Raw genomic sequence first — 23,997 nt, forward strand, 5'->3', positions numbered from 1 at the left:
TTCTGCAAAAAAACTGCTGTTGTTTATGAGTGCCCAATAAGGAGTTTTGTAAACATGTCCTGCTCTCATGTCTCTGCAAGTCACACATGAAATTCATTCGTTTTGAGTCAATAACATAAAGAGCCAGCAGAGGGCACTATTACCTAATAGGAAAGGAGCCAGGAAACCAACCCTCTCCCCGCAACCCCCACCCCCCAAAATGGCCACAAGATGGTTTTTAACAAAGAACCACAGCCAGGCTGGACAGCTCACACAACAAAAACGCTTTTGCTCGAAGTCCAGGACTGAAACTCTAGAATTAATGAATGCACAGGGCTGGTTTCTTAACCGGAGGCCATTGGCTAATGGATGGAGTCTCTCCGTCCTTCTGTGTCCTGACCTGGAGAGAAGGTGCAATGGTCATGAGTCTCAGACTCTGCTTCAGTTTCCAGCACCCACGTAAGGGTTAACTCTGGTTCTAGGAGATCCAGCTTCTCTTCCAGCCTCCTCGGGCACCAGCCTCCTCGCATGCGTGTATCATCACAAAAAACAAGTCTCTTTAAAACATGTTATATTAGAGTCCAAATGAATAAGCTCATTTAACCTCGTTAGAGATTATATGTCCACATACAGTCACACTCTGAGATGACGGCAGGTCGCGGGATAGGAATGGGGGTTGGGGCCTGACTCAGCGCGTAGAAGCACCTGTTTTCAGTGTTCTTGGCCTGTCCCAGACGCGGACAGACACACCGAAGCTGCAGTGGCTTGATTCAAGGCAGGCAGACCTTGCCAGAGCGCACACCCGGGCTCTCCGTGCGTAGCCTAACTCTCCCACGCTCCTGGGGAGGTGAGTTCAAGCGGGAGCTGCTGACCGGCCGGCAAAGCTGGGGTGTGCAGCGGGTTGGCCACAGCAACAGCTTCCCTCCCGCTTCCTGTGTTTGCAATGAGCTCAGCAAGAAACGTCTGCGTGTCAAAACATTTTTAGTTTTGTTTCCTCTTTGTATGTGTGCGACTGTGTGCATGTGTGAATGTGTGTACCTGTGTGTGAGAGCATGTGTGTGTGTGTATGTGATGCATGTGGGAAAATGTGTGTGTGATGTGTGAGTGTGTGCAAGTGAAAGTGTGGTGTGTGTGAGTGTATGTATATATGTGCATGCGTGTGTGTGTGTGTGTGTGTGTGTGTGTGTGTGTGTACTGGCATGTGTGGAGACCGGAAGCCAACCTCGCTTGTTGGTTTTTCTTTTTTTCCTATGTTGATAAGACATCTCATCAGCCTGAGGTTCTCTGATTAGCATAACCTGGTAGAGCAACAAGCCCGAGCGATCTGCTCATCTGCTCCCACAGTGCCAGGCTGTTCGGAACCACACCCAGGTTTGTTTTTGTTTTGTTTTGTTTTGTTGTTGTTGTTTTGTGCCTTCTGAGGTCTGAGCTAGCATCTTGCAAAGTAAGTGCTATATAGGCTGGGTTATCACCCAGACACATTTTTCTAGAATGATACTGCCTACGTGGTTTTGAGCCTTGCGATGACTCAGTGAGGTGAAGGCTTTTTCCTCCCTGCATGCCGACTTGCATTCCTGGGTGTTCAGAGGGATGGGACGTGAGATTTGCTCCCCAAGCCCCAGACCCTGTGAGGTGACCAACCTAAATAAACAGAAGGACAGCGATCAGACAGGCCAGAACCCGGTGGCTGCAACCCTCTGCGAAGGCCCAAGGCTTCCTGAGACACCAAATGGAGGAGTTGAGGTAGTAAGACTTAGAACAGGCATCAACAGCAGCCTACCCAGCAGCACGCGCGCGCGAACACACACACACACACACACACACACACACACACACACACACCCCTATCAGCAGCCCCAGGAGAGAGCTGTCCGCTGAAATCTGAGGTGTATCCTTGTCGGGAACTGAAGTTTGGCTGGGATCTTACGACACAGAAAATAATTTCAGCCTGCATCAGCTGAAACAGAGCCAGGTTATCAAAGGGGAGGAGGGGTTGTCTAAGTAGCTAAGAATCTTAAAGATATTTTGTAGCTTTTGAAACTATGCTGTCCCAAAAGATATTATTGACCACCAGGTTTCAAAGTGAAGCAAAAATTTAAAATTTAATAATAAATAGGAGATGTCTTACTTGAGTCTTTCATCTCATAGTTTTGTAAATGAAATTGCAAGGTAATTTACAAGACTATTGCTCAAGTTTAGGGATGAAGGAGGAAGACTGATGAGGTTAATGTCAAGGGTCACAGGCCCACAACCCATTCCATTTAAGGTAAGCTTGTTTCACAGGTTGTTTTCACTTTCACACTTAAAGCCCCTTGGAAAGGCAAGTGCTGTTTTTATGCTGGAAATCTTCACACTTTCCCAGCTGTTGCTTCCACTGGCGCCCTCCAGGCTCAGCCAGCAGAGCAGATACAGAAGGGAGGGCCTTCTGTTCCTTCCTGGGACCCCAATTTTCCCATTCTATCCTGTATTATGCCCACACACTACACCGCATAGACACATTCTCCCCGTGACAAACACATACTACACACCACAAAACAGACACCCCAGGTTTCACACACCACGTGGGCCATACTCATCGCCCATGTGCAGAGCAAGTCCGTAAGTGTCTGACACTCCCTCCTCAATCTCTCAGGCTCACTAAACCAATCTCATGATCTTGAGCAGAAGTTTGGAAAACACAGACTCCATGGGAAACAGAGGAAATCCACAGGCCTCTGTGAAAAGGGATCTTTGGCCTGTGGTATACCCTTGACCGCTAAGCAGAGGGACTGCTCCTGGGCATAGCCTGGCCAGAGAGCCAGCGAGGACAGAAGGCGTCCTCACGCCAGCAGCTGCCAAGAGTGAGAGAGGCTGAGTGGGGCAGCCTGCCAGGGAGCTTGCAGGAGGGGCCCTCAGAGTACACACTATCAGGGAGCCCCCTTGTACAGTCTGTATCGCTTCTTCAGCTCACAGTACCCTCTGGGGTTTCCTCATTAGAGTTTCCAAATCATTGTTTTTCCAGATTGCAGCTGACTCATGAACTCTGTTTAGTCAGCTCTCTGCATCTGCCGGTTCCAAATGCCCAGAGTTAACCAACCCTAAACAGCAGGTATTCAAGAAAAACCCTGGGTCCGTCCTAAACGTGAACAGAGCTCCTCGCCGCTGCTCCCTTCGCAGAGCAGAGACAGTGCAGAGGAGCACCGAGCCAGCAGCGGCCACGAGGTATCGGGTAGCAGACGTCATCTGGGGGTGGGTGGCTTAAATGTGCACAAGAGGGGGTGTGCGCTATGCTCGAGGAACACGCGGAACCTGTCCCTTTGTGTCAAGAACTCGGGCATCTGTGGATCTGGGAATGGAGACGAGAGCCTGGAGTCAGTTCTCTACAGATCCCGGGAGGTGATCACAGTGACTTCCAGACGGATTTAGAAGAATAAGAAATGACATAACGTGGCGTGTGCTGGGCTGGGACAGAACTGAATCAAACGGAGCACACAGTGAGGAGAAGGACAGAGGAGGCAGGAATTGATTTTAACTTTCCTTCAGCTGTCAAGCCACCTCCTAAATAGATGAAGCTGTAAATACAGGACAGAGAATAGATCACGCTGACGCTTCAGACACTGGTGTGCAGAACGGCACAACTCCAAAAATCAGAAAATGGAGTCAGGAGCCCCCAGTCAATGGTTAACCTGCTGGGCCAAGGCATTCAAATCACCTAGGCCACTGTTTCTCAACCTTTCTTCCTGGTACTCGCAGTTCTACTTCTTTGCGTAGAACTGAGACTCAGCCATGGGTGATTCTCTCTTACTGTGAGGGTGGGAAGTCAGGGCTTGCAGCTGGAGAGCCAGGGAGGCCGCCGGCCACAGCTGGAGCCCGGAGGCAGAATTCCCACACCAGCAACGGAACGCATTCTGCTTTACTCAAGGATCGCAGGCATCTGTGTTAGCTTAACATCACCTTCACAGAAACATCTAGGCTGACGTTTGTCCAAGCACGCCCTGGCCAAGCTGACAGGTGAAATTAACCATCACACATACTACCTTCCTTAGTTTCATTCCTACAGCGGTGAGAAAATACACTATCAAGAAGCCACAGAGGGGAAGGGTTTATTTGATTCCCATGTCCAGGCTGCAGTCCATTATTTCAGGGAAGCGAAGGAAGGAACTCAAGCAGCTAGTCACACAACAGCCACAGTCAAGAGCAGAAAGAAGATGCACCATCTGCCTTGCCTAGTTTTTCTAATTTCTTAAATATTTTTGTTTATTCATTTATTCATTCATTTACTCATTCATGCCTGCTGGCTTCACTCTTTCAAAGTTCAGGGCCCAGACTAGGGAATGATGCTGCCCACACTGGGCAGGATCCTCCTACATCAATCGGCAATCCAGACAACTCGCCCCAGATGTGCCTACAGATGAACTGAACTGGATAACTTCTCACTGAGACTCTCTCTTCCCAGGTGAGTCAACAGTTGGAACTAACCAGCACACTGCCTTAGGACACAGTACCACCATCTAAATTAAATCTCATCCATTACTAACAGATGCCTAACCCTGGAGGCTGGGGGTTAAGTTTGTCTCCATCCACACTGCCATCGCCCTGGTCCGGGGATGGAGGACACTGTAGAAAGCTGGGAGGACCACGATGGTTACTTTGACAATGGGGTGAGTGCTACCAGCATTTGATGAGCAGATGAGCACTCTGTGATCTTACCATGTCTTCTATGACAAAGACATGGACAGGTCTGTGAGGGTGAACCCCCTTGTAGTTACTCAAGCTTAGAGCCCGTTTCTGGTTTTTGGTGCTGGACTATATTGTCATATAGCAACGTAACAATGTACACACGTACCCGAGTTCATGTCTCTGTCTCAGCACCAAAAGTGGTTTTCCCTAAGGAGGACTCTGCGTGTAGTTCACACCCACCACCTCCTTCCAGCCCTGACTCCATCATTACCTGATAGCAGACCCCCACCCCCCTCATTGCTTGGGCCAGGACTCCCATGTTGTCACAGCAGGCCCACCCCGGCTGCGGTGGACCTCCCGCATTCATCGTGAACCCCTCAACACAAACTAACTCCTATTCCTTTTCTGACTCTATTAGCTCACCTTTCTTCCCTTCCTAGTTCCCATCCTCGGGGGAAAGCCCTTGCTCCCTGATCAATCAATTAATCGGGACTTTGAACCCAAAACTGTCATTTGCAAGCAAATGCAACCCTCTCTTTTCCTGCCTAAGAGATAAACAAAGAATCTGGACAGCACAAAATGGTCCTGGAGATGGTCCATATACTCCGATACTCAGAGAAGTCACGAGGAGCCCATGTCTAGGTTCTGGTACTGCAGCTCCCTTGGGTCATTGGAGCTAGCGCTATGGCCTTGCAGTTTTGCAGGGATTCCACAAAGCCCTCTGCTTCTGCAGGCCCTGAATCCACAAACTCAGCCAACCTTATATTTAAAATGTTCAGGGAGAAGATAGAGGAGACGGTACTGTGGATAAAGCATTTGCCATGCAAGCATTAGGACCAGAAAACACCCTCCCAGGTCGTGAGGGATGGGCCTTCGAAGGCGATCGCCCAGCTCTGGTTCCGATCAAGCTTCTTGGCTCCTGCCAGATAAGGATTCTCCCCTATTCACTCCTGCTGTCATCAGCACTGCTGCGTCTCCCCCAGATGAGGAGCTCACATCTCCCTGAGAACTGTGGTGTCTCCCTTTAGACACCTGCCTGTTGTGAGGAGATGGCTCCATCAGTCAAGGGCCTGCCCTACAAGCATTAGGAACTGAGTTAAATCCTAGAACCCATGTACAGTTGTGGATGTGGTGGTACGTACTTGTAACCCTGACCCTGGGGAAGCAGACACAGGACAATCACGGAGGCTGGCTGGCTAGCCCTTCTAGCCTTGTTGGTGACTTCCAGACCGGTGAGGGAGGCCCTGTCACAAAGGACATATCCAAAGGATGGCAGAGAATGACACCCAGGGTTGTCTTCTGGCCTCTACTCACATATTCACATACATACATACATGTGTGCGCTCATACACACATGAACACGCAGATAAATAAGTAGGCAATTGAAAAAGAATTTACAGTATTATGTAGAAAGGTGGAGTACCACAGATGAGAGGAAAAGAGGAAGGAGAAGTTTCCCAGGGGAAGCAGAGCCATCGTCCTCCTGCAAAGACACTGTTTATAGTCTCTGAACATAAGGGCAACCCTGTAAGCTCTTATGTTGATCTGCTCTGGAGGGGAGCTGGTTCAGCGAGAAGAGGATGGCTGGCCGGTGAGGATACAGAGCCCCAGAGGCTAGGACTGACTTTGAAGAACAGCGAAAGAAGGAAATGAGTCATTTGAAAACTCTGAGGTGGGGAAAGGTCATGTGGAAAGCACTCGGGGTGAGGTTGGGGCAATGGTGGCAGCTGCCTGTTGCTTGGCCAGGCACGGCGGAGAGCTCTGCTCGCCACAATCTCGACACCCCGTGAACAGACCTCTGCAGCACTTGCTCTACTTCCTCTATCTGCTGGGTCGAGGCCGCCTGCGGTCAAGTGGGGTTTGCAATTCACAGCCGAGAGACTGAGGAACTGGCCCGCAGGCGCCTCACACGTGCAGGGTTGAGGGAAGTCTGTGGCCCACCAGAGGCCCAGGCATCTGGAACACCAGCCAGGACTGGCCACGAGAATGCTACAGTCCAGAAGTTGGTCTCAAAGGGAGCTTTGCCTCAAGCGCATTCACACCAGACCCAGGTCTCCAGAACACATTCTGTGGCTCTCTCCCCTGCCCTGAGGAAGAGGAAGCTGCTGGGTCTGAGGTTTCGTGAACAGAAGGACCAGACCTATATTGCTGCAGCTCAGAGAATTTCACTGAATTCCCTTCTTCTGTGAAGCCTCTGACACACACACACATGCATTTCATACCAAGAAGGTTCTCTCTCCACAAACCTCCTTCACAATTCTTGCCACAGGCCTTCTTTTCTGCAGGAAACCACTGCCACACACTTCCTGGAAAAAGCAGAAGCTGTCACTGGGGACTCTCTCACCTGCCTCTTCCAGATACACATGGTGCCTATCTTCATTTCCTCCCTTAAAAAGCATGCCAACCAAGTCCCTGCTTCTACGGAGAGTCAGCCCTTCTCTGCATCCCCGGACTCTCCTCACCTAATCCCAACTACTTCAGTCTCGTCTGTGTCTCTCTTTATACACACACCCCTCTCCCTAGGGTCATTCTCAAAAGACTATGGCCGTGTCCAACAACCTGCCATCTTCAAAACATCACCTTAGCAGTGACATGTCTTTTTTAATGGCTGTTGTGTGACAGACTTTTCCTGGGGACATGCAACACACATGTCTACTCATCTCGATGGGCAGCCCGTGACAGACTAAAGTAGAAATGTCTCCAGAGTCCACCAGTGAGCTTTACCAGGGTCACTCACAGGAACAGAAGTGACCCAAACACAACACCAAAGCCCACCCCAGCACGGTGAGAGCTCGCAGAAGCTGGAGCATGCTGTGCAGGCTGCAGGCAGCTCAACAGGTTGGAAGGTGTCCTTTCTAAGTGGTTCAGTTGATCAGAGCCCCTTCCAAGCAGCTTGGCTGGGTTCTGCTTCTTCCAGGCTGCTCTGCTGGTCTTGGAGTTTCTTTGCGGTTTGGTTCCCCTGAGAGTTGTTTATTTGTTTGTTTGTTTTACAGTCTTCACTGTTTACTCTTGGGATGGAGGAGCTTAGTGAATCTTGTCAGCTTCAGGAACTTCCTGAAGACATTTTGAGTTGTTTGCTTTCTATCTTAAGGAGCTTCCCTGGAGGATGCCATGTTTCAATCTGGAAGGAAATTGCCACACAAAGGTAGCTAAAACCCAACACTGATAATAAGTGCTCCCAAGGATGTGGGACACAGGAGCGTTCATTCATTGCTGGTGGGAGTACAAAATGACACTGTATTATAACATGTCTATGTCATAACATGCAACCAAGTAGTCATCAAAGTGAATCAAAAACTCGTATCTATGGGCTGGAGGGATGGCTCAGTGATCGCATAGGACCTGGCTTGGGTTCCTGGAACGCACACGGTGCCTCACAACCCTCCTTGACTGCAGTTGCAGGGGATCTAATGCTCTCTTCTGACTTCTGTTGTCATTCCATACAGGTGGCACACATACATCCGTGCAGGCAACACACCCCTCTTACAAAGTGAAGTAAATCTAAAAACAATTTAAGCAGATGTTTTTAACTTAAAAGTCCATTTTTTTCCTTTCAAGGATCATAGTTGCATCTAATAAAATTTCACCCAACCCATGATCATCTGGATTTTCCTTGACATTAGTAGGACCCTTCAAGGTTGGGATTTTACATGGAGGTCTACCGCTGCTTTTGAGTTAGTTTTTGTGAAAAGTATAAAGCCTGTGTCTAGTTTCACTTTTTAGTGTGTCTAGTTTGTGTCAGACAGCTTTCTGCTACTGTAACAAATATCTGAGGTAATCAATAGAACAAGAGAAAGAGTTAAAATAAAATCGGCTCACATTTTTAGAGTTTGGGTCCATGATTAAGTCTCTATTTTGCACTTGGGTCCATGGTGAAGCAATAAATCAAGGCAAGGAGCACAGGGAAGAGGAAGAGGAAAAGAAAGAGATTAGACTCCCACAAGCCCCTTCAGGAACACGCTATTAATGCCCAAAGTCTCCCAACAGGCTCTGCTGTGGAAAGGTTCCATGACTTTCCAGATGAGAGCCAGAGCTCTCACACATGCACCCTGGGGTACATTGTTCAAACGGTAACAGTGCTGTTGCTTAGAAAGACTGTCTTCCTTCTAGGGAACAGTCTGCCAGTGCATCAAAGACCACGTGACTGTGTTTGTGTGGTTCTTTTACTAGGCTTTCCATGCAAATTTAACCTAAAAGTGAGGTTGAATGCTCAAATGCAAGTAGTCATAGTTAACACTGTGAGATTTTTTTAAAAAACATTTATTTATTTATTATACAGTGTTATGCCTGCATTTGTGCCTGCACACCAGAAAAAGGACCAGATCTCATTAAGGGTGGCTGTGAGCCACCATGTGGTTGCTGGGAGCTGAACTCAGGACCTTTCGAAGAACAGCCAGTGTTCTTAACCTCTGAGCCATCTCTCCAGCCCCACATTTACAGATTTTGTTCTTTGTTATGATTAATGCAATCATAATTTTCTCCAAGGGCATCAATAGAAATTTCAACAATTCCGTGTGTGTGTGTGTGTGTGTGTGTGTGTGTTTGTGCCATTATACTTCATTCCTGTGCCCTCATTGTCCTCCCTGGTCAGCCCCTCCCCCTCTTGATGTCTCCTTCTTCCTCCAACCCCCCCCCCCCATTCTGCTCCCATAACTTGAATATCCAGTATCCTCTCTGGGTCTTCTTCTCCCCTTCGACCTCTTCCTCTGCTCTCCTAGCCTTCTTTCCACTTTCACTGCTTATATGCAAACCCGCATATTTATACATACGTAAGTCTACATTACACATATGGAAGAAACATACTATTGCTCTGAGTTTAGTTTATATGCAGAGCATAATGATGTCCAAGGACCACCCATCTCCTGCAGTATTTCTATTTCAAGTGCACGTTTATAAAAATGGGAACATGTAGCAGTTTTGTATCATCTCCCCCCCCACACACTTACTAGGGCCATCTCTGCAACATCTTTGGAACTGTGGCTGGAAATATCTTCAGTGCTGAATGTCTTTTGTAGAGAATCAGGATTCCAGATAAGAGACTTTAGGGTGTATGGGCTGGCAAGAGTCCTGCCAGGCTGTGACATGTCTTCTGGGTCAGCCCATGAAGAGGACCTCGGCAATGTCAGCCATCGTGGATGAGAATGTTCCCTTAAACCATTATCATTCCAGCACCTGGTGCATGGGCCAGGGAGATCTCAAGCCAGCTGGATACATAAAGACACCTTGTCTTTAAAGAAGAAAAAAACAGCTTTTTTTTTTATGGAAAAAAAATCTCTGTGCAAAATCTGTGAAGTACCCTCCCCTTCTCTTTCCTCAGAGACCTGGAAGTGAGATTCAAATGCTCAGAATAGTCTGAAAGCCTAGTCACCCCTCACACCTTGTCTTTAGATTTCCACTAACACTTCTTGCCTCAATAACGTCCATGTTTAGACTGAGCACACACTACTGAGAGCTGCAGCATATTCTATTTTGGAAGGCAAAGGACTTTGTCCATAACTGTTTCTCCTTACTCTGAAGTAGTTTGGTCTTGGGTGTAGGGAGCCTCTGGACAGCATTAAGCAAAGACCCAGGGAGAAGCAAGGAGGGTGGTTATGGTAATTATAATTCTGCTTATATCCTGAGTGGAAAATTAAAATCAGAAGAGCTTATAAAACATGTAAGCCCGGGAAGCGGGGTGGGGGGTGGGGGTTCAGGCTTCCGTGCCTTCTGACTAGACCTAAGGCCTAGCCCTTGACCAGCTCCGGTGACACCCCGTTCCACCCCAGCCCATATTCCTTTGTCTTTTGAGTTAGGGTGCCCCTATATTGCCCAGGCTGACCTTGATTTTGCTCCGTATCTCTGAATTAGAGATCGCCCTGCCTTGGTCTTCCTAGAAGCTTGGGAGTACACACCCGCATCTCCAGGCCTGGCATCCAACACATTTTGTATCAAAGAGTTAGTTCTAGGTACCAGGCACTAACCTTGCCCCCTGGGGAGGCCGCAAGACACAAAACAGCACCCAAACCCGTCATCCCTGGCTCCCTAGACTGCCTTTGTAGTGGGAGAGGTTGCGTTGGGCGGCCTCGTCCCGGCCTCGCTCCGCCCCTGGCCCCGCCTCCTGCCTCCTTCCCCTGCTCGCGGCCGGCTAAGTGGCCTGGAACCCAGGGCCGAGCGCCGGTCTAGCTCCAGCTCTGGGGAAGGCCCCGGGCTAGCCGAGACTTTCCGGGTCCGGAGCACCGGGCAGCACCCCGCCGTCCCTCCCGCTTTCGGCCGGGGTCGGCTCCCGCGGCAGCCACTGCCCCCCCCGCCCCCCCGCCGCGCTCCTCAACAGAGCAGCTCGGAAGTGGCCCGGGACATCTCCGAGGGGATCTGCGAGACGCAGCTGCCCAGGTACTGCGGGGACCGGGGTGGGAGCCGCCTGCGCGGCGCACAGTAGGGCAAAGGCCGCCCCCCCCCCCCCCCCGTGCCAGTTCCCGGAATACTCTTTTCATTTCTCCTCCGGACTCCGCCTCTTCCTGCGTTTCTTCCCTGGTGGCTGGGGCGGGGGCGATTCTGGCTCCTGCGACCCCGCGCCCCAGAGGCTGCGTTCCGGGGACCCCCGTGGTCCCTGCTTCGTCCCGGGGCGGCCCCACATCGCTCCTGCGGTGAAGTCTGGGTTTTTGTGGGCTCCCCTCACGGAGGGTGCGTGGGGCACCTCAGTACTAGCCACTACGGGATCCTAGAGGGTCTACGTAGCTCAGGATCCACCCCGCCTGGACAGGCTGGTTACCCTTTCCAGCCTCTGGGTCCTGCCCTGGGCCTGACACCCCAGCCCCACGGTGCGCCCCGGGGTCTTTTGTTCGCGAGCCCACGAGGTCATTGAAGGGCAGCAGGCGCTGGAAGTGTCCTATATGCCCACTGGTGCATCCCTGGGAACGTGGGGGGGAGGGGGACCACAAAGGCAGAAGGCGGACAGGGATGGTGTGTTGGAAAGGCACTGGGCTTATTGGTAGCCTACATTTCTATTCCAGGCCAGCCAATAGTTGCGTGCGGTAAACAGTTGGCTCTCTCGTCATACTTACTTGGTTAACATGGCTTTACTGGAAAACTTTTGATAACCTATGAACTTTCGCGTTTTGGTGTTTGTTTGATGTCCTTGTTTTGTTTGACAAGAGAGCTTGGGAAATAGCCTGAGTATCATCTAAGAAAGGTGCTGAAATTGGGCCCAGAGACTGAGTCTGCCCACTCTCCCCTGTCCCCTGCTATCAGCCTTGTGCCACGAGGGTTGGGAGACTAATGAGCTGGGTGGTGGTAGTGGCTGTAACAGGTCGCCCCGAAAATGGCTTCATCAGGTCCACAGACACACCAGCGATTTGGGCACGTCTAGTGAGGTTTCGTCGGTCTGTCTCAGGAAGTGGCTGCTGTTTAAAGGTGTTTTTTTCGGTTTTAAGTCATGAAAAGAAAAGACCAGATGTGACTCTATTCTGAAGTGTCGTCCCTCCACACGCCGTGTTGACTTAACTGATAAAAAGGAGCTGAAGATGTGAGTTAGCGACAGAGTTCTTTCCTTGTGTTCTTGAAAGCCCTGGCTTGGAGTCTCAGGGCTGCAAGTTTTAAGTATTAATGTTGGGTTAGTTACATTAACTAATTAACTGGTTAAGGTTTGGTTTGAATTACTTAGCAAAGTGTGATGAGCTGTGTGATAAAAACTCGGAGGACCAAAAAATAAAATAAGTAAAAAAAAATAAAAAACTCAGAGGACCATAGCCTAAGGGGTGCTGTTGTAGAAGTGAAACTTTTTTTTTTTCGGTGGTTGTGGTTTGTTGATGGGGCGGGGGAGAACATGGGTAGGGGGATGAGGGAAATGGGGAGGGGAGAGGGGACAGATGGATACCACATGGACTGAAATCGTATTAGATAAGGGATAAGTACTCTACTGCTGAGCTATACCCCCAGCACAGAAACCAAACATCTCCATCTAGCCTGGCATGGTGGTCCACCATAACCTGTAATCTCACTCAAAAGTCCAGAGGCTAAGGCAAAAGGTTTTTGGGTTAGAGGCAGGTGTAAGCCTCATGGTGAGATCTGTGTTGGAGATAGAGGACAGACTGCTGATGGCTTCCTACGTCTGGTCTCAGCTTACCTGTGCATAGGGACACATACCCAAACATACTCTGAACACACACAGTCTGGCCTCAGCTTGTGCATAGGGACACACACCCAAACATACTTAGAACACATACACATACACTCAGTGAAACTAGGAAAAGCTGGGTGTGGTAAGTCTCAAAGAATTAAGCTTTTGATCCCTGTACCTGAGAAGGGGGTTTATGTGAGTTCAATTCCAGCCTTGGTTATAGTGAATCCCATGCCATCTGGAGCTGCACAGGAGGAGGCTATCTCAAAGGAAACAAACAACAAAAAATAATTAAACTAAAATGGGCAACCTGGGGAAGAGCACATGAAAAGCATTTCCTTATGAGAGGACGTCAGGTGACTTAAGAACAGTGAGAGGCCGAGAAAAGAGGTAAAGGGACCAAGGGGTAAAGAGTTGGGGCGGGGAAGTGTGGGCCTCCTGCCAGGGGTCTGTCTCCCTCCAGCCCACAAAGTCAGGAGGGGCATGAGACAGGAAGCCTGCCTGGAATGGCCAGGGATCCCACACCCCAGGAACCGTTCAGGAGCTAGTTCAACTTTAATTACAGCTATATACCCTTGGGGAGTGGGGGGGGGGGGCTCTAAGGATAGTTGTACATAATTACTAGGCACTTCAAGCATGCTTGGTTTGCATTAAACAGCAGGCTCCTATCATAAGAAACGAAACGCAGTACCTAATTATCATATAGGTTCCGGGAGGGGAGAGCTAGCAGGGAGCTGTGTCAGAGTTCATGTATCAAATGTGGTTAGGGCATCTGTGTCTGAGCCACTCTCCAGATGAAGTCAGGCAGAGAGCAGGAGGCCCTCTTGGGAGAAGGAGTCCTGCACCCTAACGTTCAGAAAGGCTGGGGTACAGGAAGGGGTGGAAGTTACCGGAAAGTCTTTTTCTGGAGCCAACAGGAAGATGAACACATTAGTCTGCTTAGAAGGCAGTTTACAAACTGGATATCCTTAAACGTTATCTTAGTTTTTGTTCATTTTTAACTGTTAAGGTTCTTTAAAAGATGCCTGCAAATTTTAACTGTACTCCAAGCATTAGAAACTGTTCTAGAAAAATCTTCAAGATTTTTCATAATCACCAGCAAAGAGGCATGTGGCCAAGAGTGGCCTTTTCTTTTCCTCACAGAGGACCATCGAGTGGCCTTTGTGTGGGCAGAGGCCGGAGAGTGGGGAAGGTGCTCCAAGAGAAAACCCCAGGACGAATGGCTGACCCCCCTTTCTGCTATACTGGCGGTGAGCAGCTAACCGCACACCAGAAGCAAGCCCAGAGCTCTGGCCCAGGCTAGCGTGTGCCTTCTCCCTCCTCCCATCCCCACTCAGAAGGGCTCCTCCCTCAAAACCAAGAATCTTGCTGGCCTTGCTCCCCTGACAAAGCCGAATCAGGCTCAGTTATAGGAACAGAATTAGGATTTCAATACACTACATCACAGTAGCAGTGACGGGAGCCACCCGGATCCGCAGGGAGGAGTGGGAGAAAGAGGAGGACAGGACAGCTTACAAGGAGTCTTACTTCAAAGTAAAAAAGCCGGGATCTCACTCTCCTGCTAGAGTCCTTGCCTAGCATGCACGAGGCCTACTAGGTTTGAGCAGGTATACCTGGCTTTAGAGGAGAGAACGGGGAGTAGTGACCAAGTGTGTTTACATTTTTTTGTGAGATTCATTCATTTTATTTATGTGTGGGTATTTTGCCTGCCCCCAAGTAAAAATATTTTAACAGCAGAAAGGCTTGATTTAAGCCCAGAGGAAAGCAGAGGAAAGAGACAGACATTAAATCAATTAGAAGTGTCTCCTACAAGGCGGACAAGCACAGTCAAGAGTTTAGGAGAGTGGGCATCTTTTGTGCAGCGAAAGCCGCAAGTACAACAGAAAATGCGCGCCAATACCACTGGGGCAAAAGCGGGGCGGGGCGGGGGAGGGGGGAGGTGACAGCCTGAAAAATAAAGCTAGCAGTAAGAATGGCATGAATGCTCTGCCTCAAGAGATCTTAAAGGATTTCAGTTCAGTGAAGAAGAATGGGCTACGGATCTGGGAAGACAAAGTTCGGGAGGAAATAACAAAACAAACAAACAAACCCAGGCTGATCCCAGATTTTGCCAGGGTCAGTGATTCCAAATTTTGCCCAGCACAGCATTCAGGGTGAAAGTCAGTGGTCAGATTTCTCAAACATGAACGTGGGGGTTCGAGGAGGGGACCACTGTGTAAATAAAATCCCGAAAACAGCAAACTGTCATACACAAGGTCAGAATAAAAGCTTGGGCCGCTTTCTCTTGGTGCAGAGTGGATTCCGTGGCTCAGGAACCCACCTACTTCGATGCAGGGGCGCGCTCCGAGTGGCCAAGGGTCACTGGAGCTTTTGTAACCAAGCGAGTGGGGGCGGGAGCGGGAAGCAGATCAGGAAGGGCTGGAAACTGGCACAAGCCAAGGTGGTCCTCAGTCAGAAACGCCCAGGCCTAGGGGGCGGCTTAATGTAGAAAGAGCCTACCACACAAGCAGGAGCGCCTGTGTTCAATCTCCTAGAACCCACTTTGGAAAAAAATTAAAAAGCAGGGGCGACGGCGTGCCTGTAACCCAGCTCTGGGCTGGACAGGAAAGGAGGATCCCTGAGGTGTGCTGGGCAGCCAGTCCCCTCGGATCTCTGAGTTCCAGGTTCAGTCAAACACCCCGCCTAAAAACTAAGGTGAGGGCTTCTAGCTCGGCAGAGCCTGCCCCGCTCCCTGCTCCCGTGAAATGTGTCTGTCTCTCTAAATGAAACTTCTGTTGCTTTGCTAAAAAAATAAATAAATCAGGTGAAAAGGATGGAAAAAGGCACCCAACATGGACAGCTGGCCTCCACAGGCATGCACACACAAACCCGAACACAGGAAACATACATACATACATACATAAATGAATAAATGAGGGTGAAAGCCTGTCATTCCAGTATTTCTCAAACCTTAAAAGGTATTGTTAGACTCTTGAAAATGGTTTGTTCCAGAAGATTAAGTTACTGGCATAATGTTATCTGGATTTGGGTAGCAGATCCAAGTTCAGAGAATGGTACTTGGTTTCTTTGCAATCAATTTTGTAGCCATTTTGATGTTTTGTTTTGTTTTGTTTTCTGTACTGAAGTAGGCACAGAGGATCCTGGGGTGTGTAAAGTGTGGGCCTCTGTCGTAGTGAGGGCTCTTGGCGTGCACTCTGGCCTGACCTCCTGTGAGCTCCCTCACTCGGGGTTCTAAGGACCCCGCATCCAATAGCACACTGGCCATGTCTTAAGTGTCTGTAGACCTCTGTTCCAGAGCTGCTGCTGTCTGGGGGACTTGCAGACTCGTTCCCTCCACACCCCAACTCCAGCCAGCTTCCCGTTAGTAAAAGTCTCTACTTGGCTCAAGCACCCAATCCTCCCTCCCAGCACTTGCACTGGGAAGGCTTCAGTGGCACAGCGGGCTTCTGCTGCTGGTGCGGCCAAGGTGGTACCCAGCCTCAGAACAATAGCATCCCTGAGTCCCGGTCAGCCTATGGGACTGCAGAAGGCAGAGCAGCTCAACTATGAGCTGAATGTACCACAGTCCTGTCAGAGGACGCTAAGGGTTCCACAGAGTCAAAGATGACAGGAATTGTAAACAGGAGAATGGTTATTTATTTATTTATTATGTATGCAGTGTTCTGCCTGCATGTATGTCTACATGCCAGAAGAGGTCACCAGACCTCATTATAGATGGTTGTGAGCTACCATGTGGTTACTGGGAATTGAACTCAGGACCTCTGGAAGAGCATCCAGCGCTCTTAACCTTGCTCTCCAGCCCAAGAGATGAGAATGTGAAAATAAAGCCTTCTATATACAAGGCCCCAAGACTGAGAGGGGTTGACTTCAGAGACAGACAATGAGAGCTCTGTTTTAGGAAGACAGAGCTGTTTGGGGTCACAGAGATTTTTAAAGGTCTCTCTTAAGAATTCAGGCACGACTCCCAAACTGGAAACTAGATTCAACAAACAAGAATTTAGTTAGAAGGTATCTCGTCTGAAATGGAGCCTCTTTTGCCTGAACAAAGAAAGCAAGGGGAGGAAGTATTTCTTGGCCCAGAGGGAAAAAGGTGTGTGTCTGTGTGTCTGTGTCTGTGTGTCTGTGCTCCCACTACTGAAGCAACTGAGTCTGTCTGCAAGTACATCATGAAAACAAAGATCTGTCAGAAAGAAAGCATAGAGAGGCCCAAGGCGCAGGTCAGGTTTTCAGATTGGGTCACCTCGGACACAGCCATGTAAGCGTGCCTGCATCCAGCAAGGGCCCCGTCGAGCAACCTCTCCTCCGTGGGGCTGTGGTGGGAGGTGACGGCACATGCCCCAAGGCTGTTCTACAAGATGCTTACACAGCAAAGTGGGCCTCTGAGATAAGCTGCAGGGAAGGTTGGTTATTTGTTACCTCTGCAGAAGGAAGTGAATTTTAACCCGGAATCTTCCAAACTTCTCTAAAAGATGCCATGGGTAGGACCTGCCAGGTGGCAGTCAAGGGAGATTTTAAAGTTGTTTGTAGCTTAGGCTGAGTCAGCCATTTCACGGCCCCTTTCCCTTTTGATTTCTGTCTCAAACGGTTTTTATTGGGGGTGAGGGTGCCAAAGAATCTCTCTGAGCTCTAAAGCCTCAGTGAGAGAGGAGGAATAAGGTCAGCTGCTGTCCCTTTAGACTCTCAAGTTTCCCTGTCTCGCATTGGAGTGGGGAATGCGTTCTAAGACTCAAACCCCAGAGGCTGGGAAAAAGCATTCATGATGTAGGTAGGCAAGAGGATGGCTCCAGCCATAGCAAGATCTTGTGTCAGAGGACCACTAATTGAGAACTTAAAGACCCAGGCTGGCGATATGTCGGAATGGTAGAGTGCCTGTCTGTCGTCCTTCGCGGTTGGACCCCCAGCGCCAAATCAGGCTAACTGTGGTGCCACACTCCTGAAGGAGGACCAGAAATTCAAGAACGTTATCTGTTTCAAAACCAGTTCAAGGCCAGCATAGAATTCACAAGACCCTGTTCCCAGAAAAGAAGAATGTTGCCCAGCTTACACATCTGGTTGCATACTTGAATCATGTTTAAACTGCATGCACTACCTACTACGATTCAAATAATATGTAAACGGTCCCATTGCATTGTTTAGGGAGTAATGAAAATGAAACAATTACCTATACCAATTCAATACAGGTACAGTTCTCTTTATGTATACAAACCCTGTACAAAGCTGGTCAAGGGGGCTGGAGAGATGGCCCAGGGGTTAAGAGCACTGGCTGCTCTTCCAGAGGTCGAGTTCAATTCCCATCAACCACATGGTGGCTCACAACCATCTATGAGATCTGGTGCTTGCTTCTAGCCTGTGGCATGCCTGCAGACAAAAGACTGTATAAATAATAAATAAAAATAAATCCTTGAAAAAAAGAAGAAGAAATAGAATATTAAAAAAAATTAAAGAAAAAAAAAAGCTGGTCTAATCCACTAATGCAGAAACTGTAGGTAAGGAGGGACAATTGTACCTTTCCTTTTGAATAGAAGTAGAACAAATAGTCGACAGAAAAAGAATTATACATAGCCTTAGAATGTGTGGAAAGATACCCAACTCCCACCCAGAATAAAAGACAGAAACTAACATTAGAAAAGAATTTTTGTTTATAAATTTGATAAAAACACAAGAGTTGGCTGATGCAGAGGTATGGAGAGCAAATCATCTCCTCTGTACAGCCGTAAAAGCTGGCAGTGAGACCGTTTCTATCCAAGTTCGAATGTGAGCCCCCTTGCCAAGGCTCTCCAGTGTGTGCCTCTTCTTCCCTAGGCTCCTGTCTTCCAGGCACACACCACCCCCGCAGCTGCGTTTAGCTAACTGGACATAATGAAAGACATGTTTTTCTTCCTTCCCACCCGAAAGCCACTGTGGCCTGGAAGTGTCATCTAGTTTCCTGTCATAACTCTTTACTTGGGATTTTCTCCTCACAAATTTGTGTTGGCTTTTACTTCTTCTCTCCAAGGCCATAGCAGTAATGCCCAGCTGTTAGCAGGAGGTCCTGAATGTCCCCTAAGGTGGACATGCATTTTATCCACATTCATAACTAGACTTGGTTAAAGTCTCCCTCAAACATGTTAACTGGCCAGTGCTGTCCACTGCAATAACCCAATAACCGTCTGTCCACTGTCTTCACTCATTTTGTGCGGTAATAGTAGCTCAGCATGGATTAGGTAATTTTTTTTATAATTTTTTATTAATTACACTTTATTCATTTTGTATCCCCCCATAAGCCCCTTCCTCCTCCCCTGCCGATCCCACCCTCCCTCCCCTTTCTGCATGCATGCCCCTCCCCAAGTCCACTGATAGGGGAGGTTCTCCTCTCCTTTCTGATCTTAGTCTATCAGTTCTCATCAAGAGTGGCTGCTTTGTCCTCTTCTGTGGCCTGGTAAGGCTGCTCAGGGGGAGGTGATCAAAGAGCAGGCCAATCAGATTATGTCAGAGGCTGTCCCTCTTCCCATTACTATGTAACCCCCTTGGACACTGAACTGCCATGGGCTACATCTGTGCAGGGGTTCTAGGTTATCTCCATGAATAGTCCTTGGTTGGAGTATGAGTCCCTGGGAAGTTCCCTGTGTTCAAATTTTCTTGTTCTGTTGCTCTCCTTGTGGAGACCCTGTCTCTCCAGCTCTTACTATTTCCCACTTCTTACATAAAATTCCGGATTAGGTAATTTTTAATAAACAGAGGTTTATTTGGCTTACAGTTCTGAACACTGGGGTATCCAAGATCACAGCAAGGAATAACCGGCCCGAAGCAAGACTAAATCCCAACACCAAGTCCTGCAGGTCCATATCTGGCATCCAGGGCCCTTGGTGTCATCGTTGAGGCTCCGACAGCCTTGGGTAGCTCTGCCCCTCCAGGCCTGCTGCCTGTGGTACATACAGTCTTCCCCTTGGACCAGCCCCAATTACCTGCAGCTTTCCTTGGTCAACATCCCACATTTTTGACAGCTCTGATAGTCTAGGGTCTCCATTGCAGTGTGGGCCTTCCCTGGATGGCTTCCCGCACAGCCTGTGCAGGAGCTCTGTGCAATTAATACATGGTACACCCTTCAAGAGCTCTCTGAAACATTGCTGCAAGGCTCCATGAACGTGCTCACTCCTGTGTCTTGCATTCCTGCTAAACCAGAGCCTCACAGAGCACCGAGATTCTGCTGCCAATTTGAGCTGTAGCCTGGCCTCCCCGTCCCACAGCTGCTGTTGTAAGCAGCAGTTTTCCAAAGCGGGGAGAGGAGGGAACGTGTGCCATTAGACCTACCACTTCAGATGCTTTCTTTTCAGACGAAATGCATTGTTACAGCCTGGAGCCCTCGACGGGCCATCGTGCCTGCACGGTAACTTTCCTATGATCTTAGTGCGGTGTGCCCGGTGTCTCTTTAGTGCGCTCTCATCTTCAGCAGTTACCACTGCGTCACACCCACCCGCCCTTACCTGCAGGCAACTTTCAGTTCACTCCCTTCCTTCCAGACTGCGTGCGTTTCCTGTGTTTTCACCTCACTTGTTGCTTTCTCTCAAGGTAGACGTGGGTAAGACGGTGAGAGACCATGGCCGCCTGCGTGCCCACCTGCCTTTGATTAAGATGTCCCCTCCATGCAGATCAGCCCGTTACTTCCAACCCACCCCACTGAGGTTCTCAAGACAGGCAGGTTCTTTGCCAGGCTCTAGCACAAGTGACCTTCAACCAACTTCCCAACCAGAGTCTTGCTCCTCTCTGACATTATAGAGAACAGTCTTTACTGCTCGAGTATCGGAGAGCATTTTGGTCTTCCAAATGCCTACTTAAAGTTTTTTTTTTTCTTTTTTTTCAGTTTATTTACTTTACAACCCAAGGTGCTTCCTCTCTCCTCTCCCCCCAGCACCCCCCCTTCTCCTTCCACCTTCCCTTCTTTCTTTCTCCCCAGAAAAGGGGAGCCCACTCTCCCCTCCCCCCACATCAAACCTCCACAGCACATCAAGTCACATCAGGACTGGGCATATCCTTACCCCTGATGCCAGGCAAGGCAGCGCTGCCAGGGGAGCATGATTCAAAAGCAGTCCATATTAGAAGCCGGCCCCCTCCACTCAGCAGGCACCCCATGTGAAGACCAAGCCACCCATCGGTCACATCTGTGCAGGCGGCCTAGGTCCAGACCATGCATGCTCCTTAGTTGATGTCTCAGTCCCTGTAAGCCCCCATGGGTCTGGGGTAGTTGTCTCTTGCTCTTCTTGAGAGGTTCATGTCCTTCCATCTTTCCCCCACTAGGACCCCTGGAGCTCTGCCCGATGCTTGCAGGCAAGTCCCAGCCTCTGTCTCAGTCCACTGCTGGCTGGAGGCTCCCAGAGGACAGTCAAGTTAGGCTCCTGTCTTCCAAGTCTTCCAGAACTTTGACAATGTTCTTCAATACTATGGTCTTTCCAGTTGCAGCCTATAGCAGTGAGGTTCTTGTAGGTCTCCAGCATGACATCTTTTAGAGACTCTTCTGGGAAGGAGAAAAGCCCACTCTTCCATGTCGAGACAGCTCGAAGCAGCTGCACGGAAGCCACTGGAGCCCACTCAGCGGCAAAGCTGAACCTGCAGCACAGCGCCTCTGACTTAAAGGTTTAAACACTTCACAGGCACTTCAAAGCTTTGTAACCAACAGCTCCAGAATCTTCTGCATTCCTCCCCAAAACCACTCCAACGACTTAGGAACAACCCGGTCAAGTTCATATTGGGCCACAGCTGCCGTTGTTAACCAGTGTTCTGGATCAGTTACCATTCTCACTTTTGTAACCAAATACCTGACCAGAAGCATCTCAAAGAAGAGGATTATTTCAGCTCGCAGTTTGAGAGGGTCTAAGCCACGGTGGGAGGGAAAGCTGTGGCAGTCAGTGGAGGCTAGAGCAGTGCAGTAGTGATGGTCTGTCCATAGAGGCAAACTGTGCGACTATGTTAAAAGATAGACCATGTTCTTTGCTGGGAAGACTTCCCAGATTTATTTTTAGGTAGAAAAACAATAATTAGAATGGGGCTGTACAGTCTACTTCTTGTCTGAAAGAAAGGGGAAGTGCAGTTGGCCTGTAATCCCAGCATTTGGGAAGCTGAGGCAGGAGGCTTGCTCATGTTGTAGCCAGCCCAAGCTATATAGCCTGTGTCACCTAATCATGACATATGGGAGGGGGAGATGGACTGCTCTTCCGAAGAATCCGAGTTCAGTTCTCAGCACCCCTGCAGACCTGCTCAGCACCCTCCAGACCCCTGCTCAGACCTGCCTGGAGCTCCTCCAGCTACTTGGCCTCCACAGGCACCAGCGCTCACGTGCGCCCACCCACACAGATGCAGAGCTAAAATTAATTATTTAATACTTAAAAATAAATTAACCAAATTCCTGTCTCCTGTTCAAAACATACGCTTAGAAAAGTCTCCTTAAGTAGGGATTGATACCACAAGCTGAAAGAACATGAACTGAGCAAATCCCAAAGACCAAGGAAAAACTGAAACCAGCAATTTGGCAGGGTTTTGTTGTTGTTTTGCTTGTTTTGGGTTTGTTTGTTTGAGACGTCGTGGTTAGTCCAGGCTGGCTTCAAACCTGTGTGGCTGAGGATGAACTTGAACTTGTGATCCTTCCCACACCTCTCTGAGTGCTTAGTGTGTACCAGCACACTGAGTTTAGGCAAGTTTAACCCTGACCCTAACCAACTCAGAGGTACCAATAGAACCACATCTGCAGCTAAATTTGGCCAATTCCTAGTCATCTTTTGTTAGCACCTGTGTGTCCATCATATATATCACAGTCTGATTGGGTAAGCCCGAATCTTGATCACCTTACATTGATTTATTTCAGGTGTGAGAGCAAAGAAAGGACTTAAAAACAACCAGGATGCTTCCGACCCGCACCGCCTCCGCCATCTCTTTACTTAACTTGTGTCTTGTGGGTAAGTGCTACCTCCCAGAGGCTGGTAGAAGACCCAGATCGGCATCTTTTCATCATTATCCAAGCCTCAAAGGGGGCCAGCATACCAGTATCCGGAGCTGGAGGACCCAGATCAGCATGACCAGCACCAGGCATCCCATGGGTGTCTGCGTGTTAATTTTAGGCCAGAGCAACATGAGGCACATCATGTTAGGGAAGCAGCCTTGCTTCAGATTCAAAGCGTGACAGCCCTCCACGCCCAGTGTAGTCTGCAGCAGAGATTGGATCAGACAAACCCTTCATCTCTTTCCGTGGACGCTAAACTGGAAATCCATCCCTGACCTTCGTTTATGCATTGTGCCTATTTTTAACCGTTCCCTTTTCTACAATTCTGTTTTTTTTTCCTTCCTCGTGACTCTTTTAATTCCACCATATCATCTGTCCCATAATTTGTCCTTAGGGAATCCGTGATTAGGACGATTGTCTCGGTGTAGGTATCCATGGATGATGAGACCACCTGTGGTCTCCCTCTTCTGTAGAGTGCTGGAACCTCACTCCCCTTCAGCCCTTGCAGCATCAGGAAATAAATGCCCCTTCTTACCTGTACCTGCTCCAGGGGGATGACCCTGACTAATTCCCATCACAGTAGCCTCTCTTCATCTGCTGCTCTTGTCAACACCTTTAAAGTGTGTTGATTAAAAGCGTGCTTGTTTGTGTTCTGGGAAATTTTTCGTGTAGACAGCTGCTTCTCAGACTCTCCCTCAGCCCACCCAGCCCTTGCTATTCATGCCAGGCAGGTTCCAGAGGCCTCACTTTACATTTGTCCTGAAAGCCACCTTCAGACCACACGTGCTGGCATTGCCAACATAGTCCAAGAACCTTTCTCCACGGTATTTTTTATTTTTGTTAGTGCAAGAAAATCTCGATGCGTGGGTGTCAAAGGCTCTTACATTTAGAGTGATGTCAATAATTTGAGCCCAGAACAAACCTTGTTGTAACTCATTTTTCTTCTTCCTAGTGTACATAAGCCTACAGTTTGGTCCATCATCTGCTTTTGATGGTAAGAATTGTTCTGATCTTGACTAAATTTAATTTAAGGATCAAAGTGTTGGGCTAGCACACAGGGAAAGGGAAGGTTGGATTTCTGACCCTAGATATGCTGACCAGTTTATTGGAATCCTTTGTCCCTAAGAGGAGCTGAGATTGTTTTAACTGTGGCTCTCGTTACTTGACTCCCAAAACTATCATAAGGAAAAAACACAATAGTGATCATTGAGAAAACCTCTTAAAGGCATTAATCCCACTAATGAAAGACTGAAGAAACAGAACATGGTCCAGATACAATTTCTCTTTAATTTCT

The 23,997-nt window shown here is 48.9% G+C and overlaps 1 protein-coding gene and 2 long non-coding RNA genes across 3 annotated transcripts in view; 2 read left to right on the forward strand and 1 right to left on the reverse strand.

Annotated features, from left to right (window-relative positions):
• Positions 1-746: 746 nt before the first annotated feature.
• On the forward strand, positions 747-8,233 carry LOC132648603 (uncharacterized). The gene is made up of 3 exons (XR_009587039.1): positions 747-1,350; positions 2,981-4,414; positions 4,499-8,233. It is a non-coding gene; the product is annotated as an uncharacterized LOC132648603 (long non-coding RNA).
• On the reverse strand, positions 7,202-10,594 carry LOC110541898 (uncharacterized). Its single transcript, XR_002476028.2, has 3 exons — positions 10,457-10,594; positions 9,585-9,865; positions 7,202-8,139 (listed from the first exon to the last, which is right to left on the reverse strand). It is a non-coding gene; the product is annotated as an uncharacterized LOC110541898 (long non-coding RNA).
• Positions 10,595-10,755: 161 nt separating this feature from the next.
• The window catches only part of Ifnar2 (interferon alpha and beta receptor subunit 2), a 31,187-nt gene continuing 17,945 nt past the window's right edge, over positions 10,756-23,997 (forward strand). The window contains exons 1-3 of the mRNA XM_021628583.2: positions 10,756-11,007; positions 22,569-22,659; positions 23,656-23,697. Coding sequence (XP_021484258.1) covers positions 22,605-22,659; positions 23,656-23,697 — 97 coding nt within the window. The 5' untranslated portion in view covers positions 10,756-11,007; positions 22,569-22,604. The remainder of the gene's footprint in view (positions 11,008-22,568; positions 22,660-23,655; positions 23,698-23,997) is intronic.

This window comes from Meriones unguiculatus, chromosome 17, assembly GCF_030254825.1.
Source record: "Meriones unguiculatus strain TT.TT164.6M chromosome 17, Bangor_MerUng_6.1, whole genome shotgun sequence".
NCBI classification, from domain to species: domain Eukaryota; kingdom Metazoa; phylum Chordata; class Mammalia; order Rodentia; family Muridae; genus Meriones; species Meriones unguiculatus.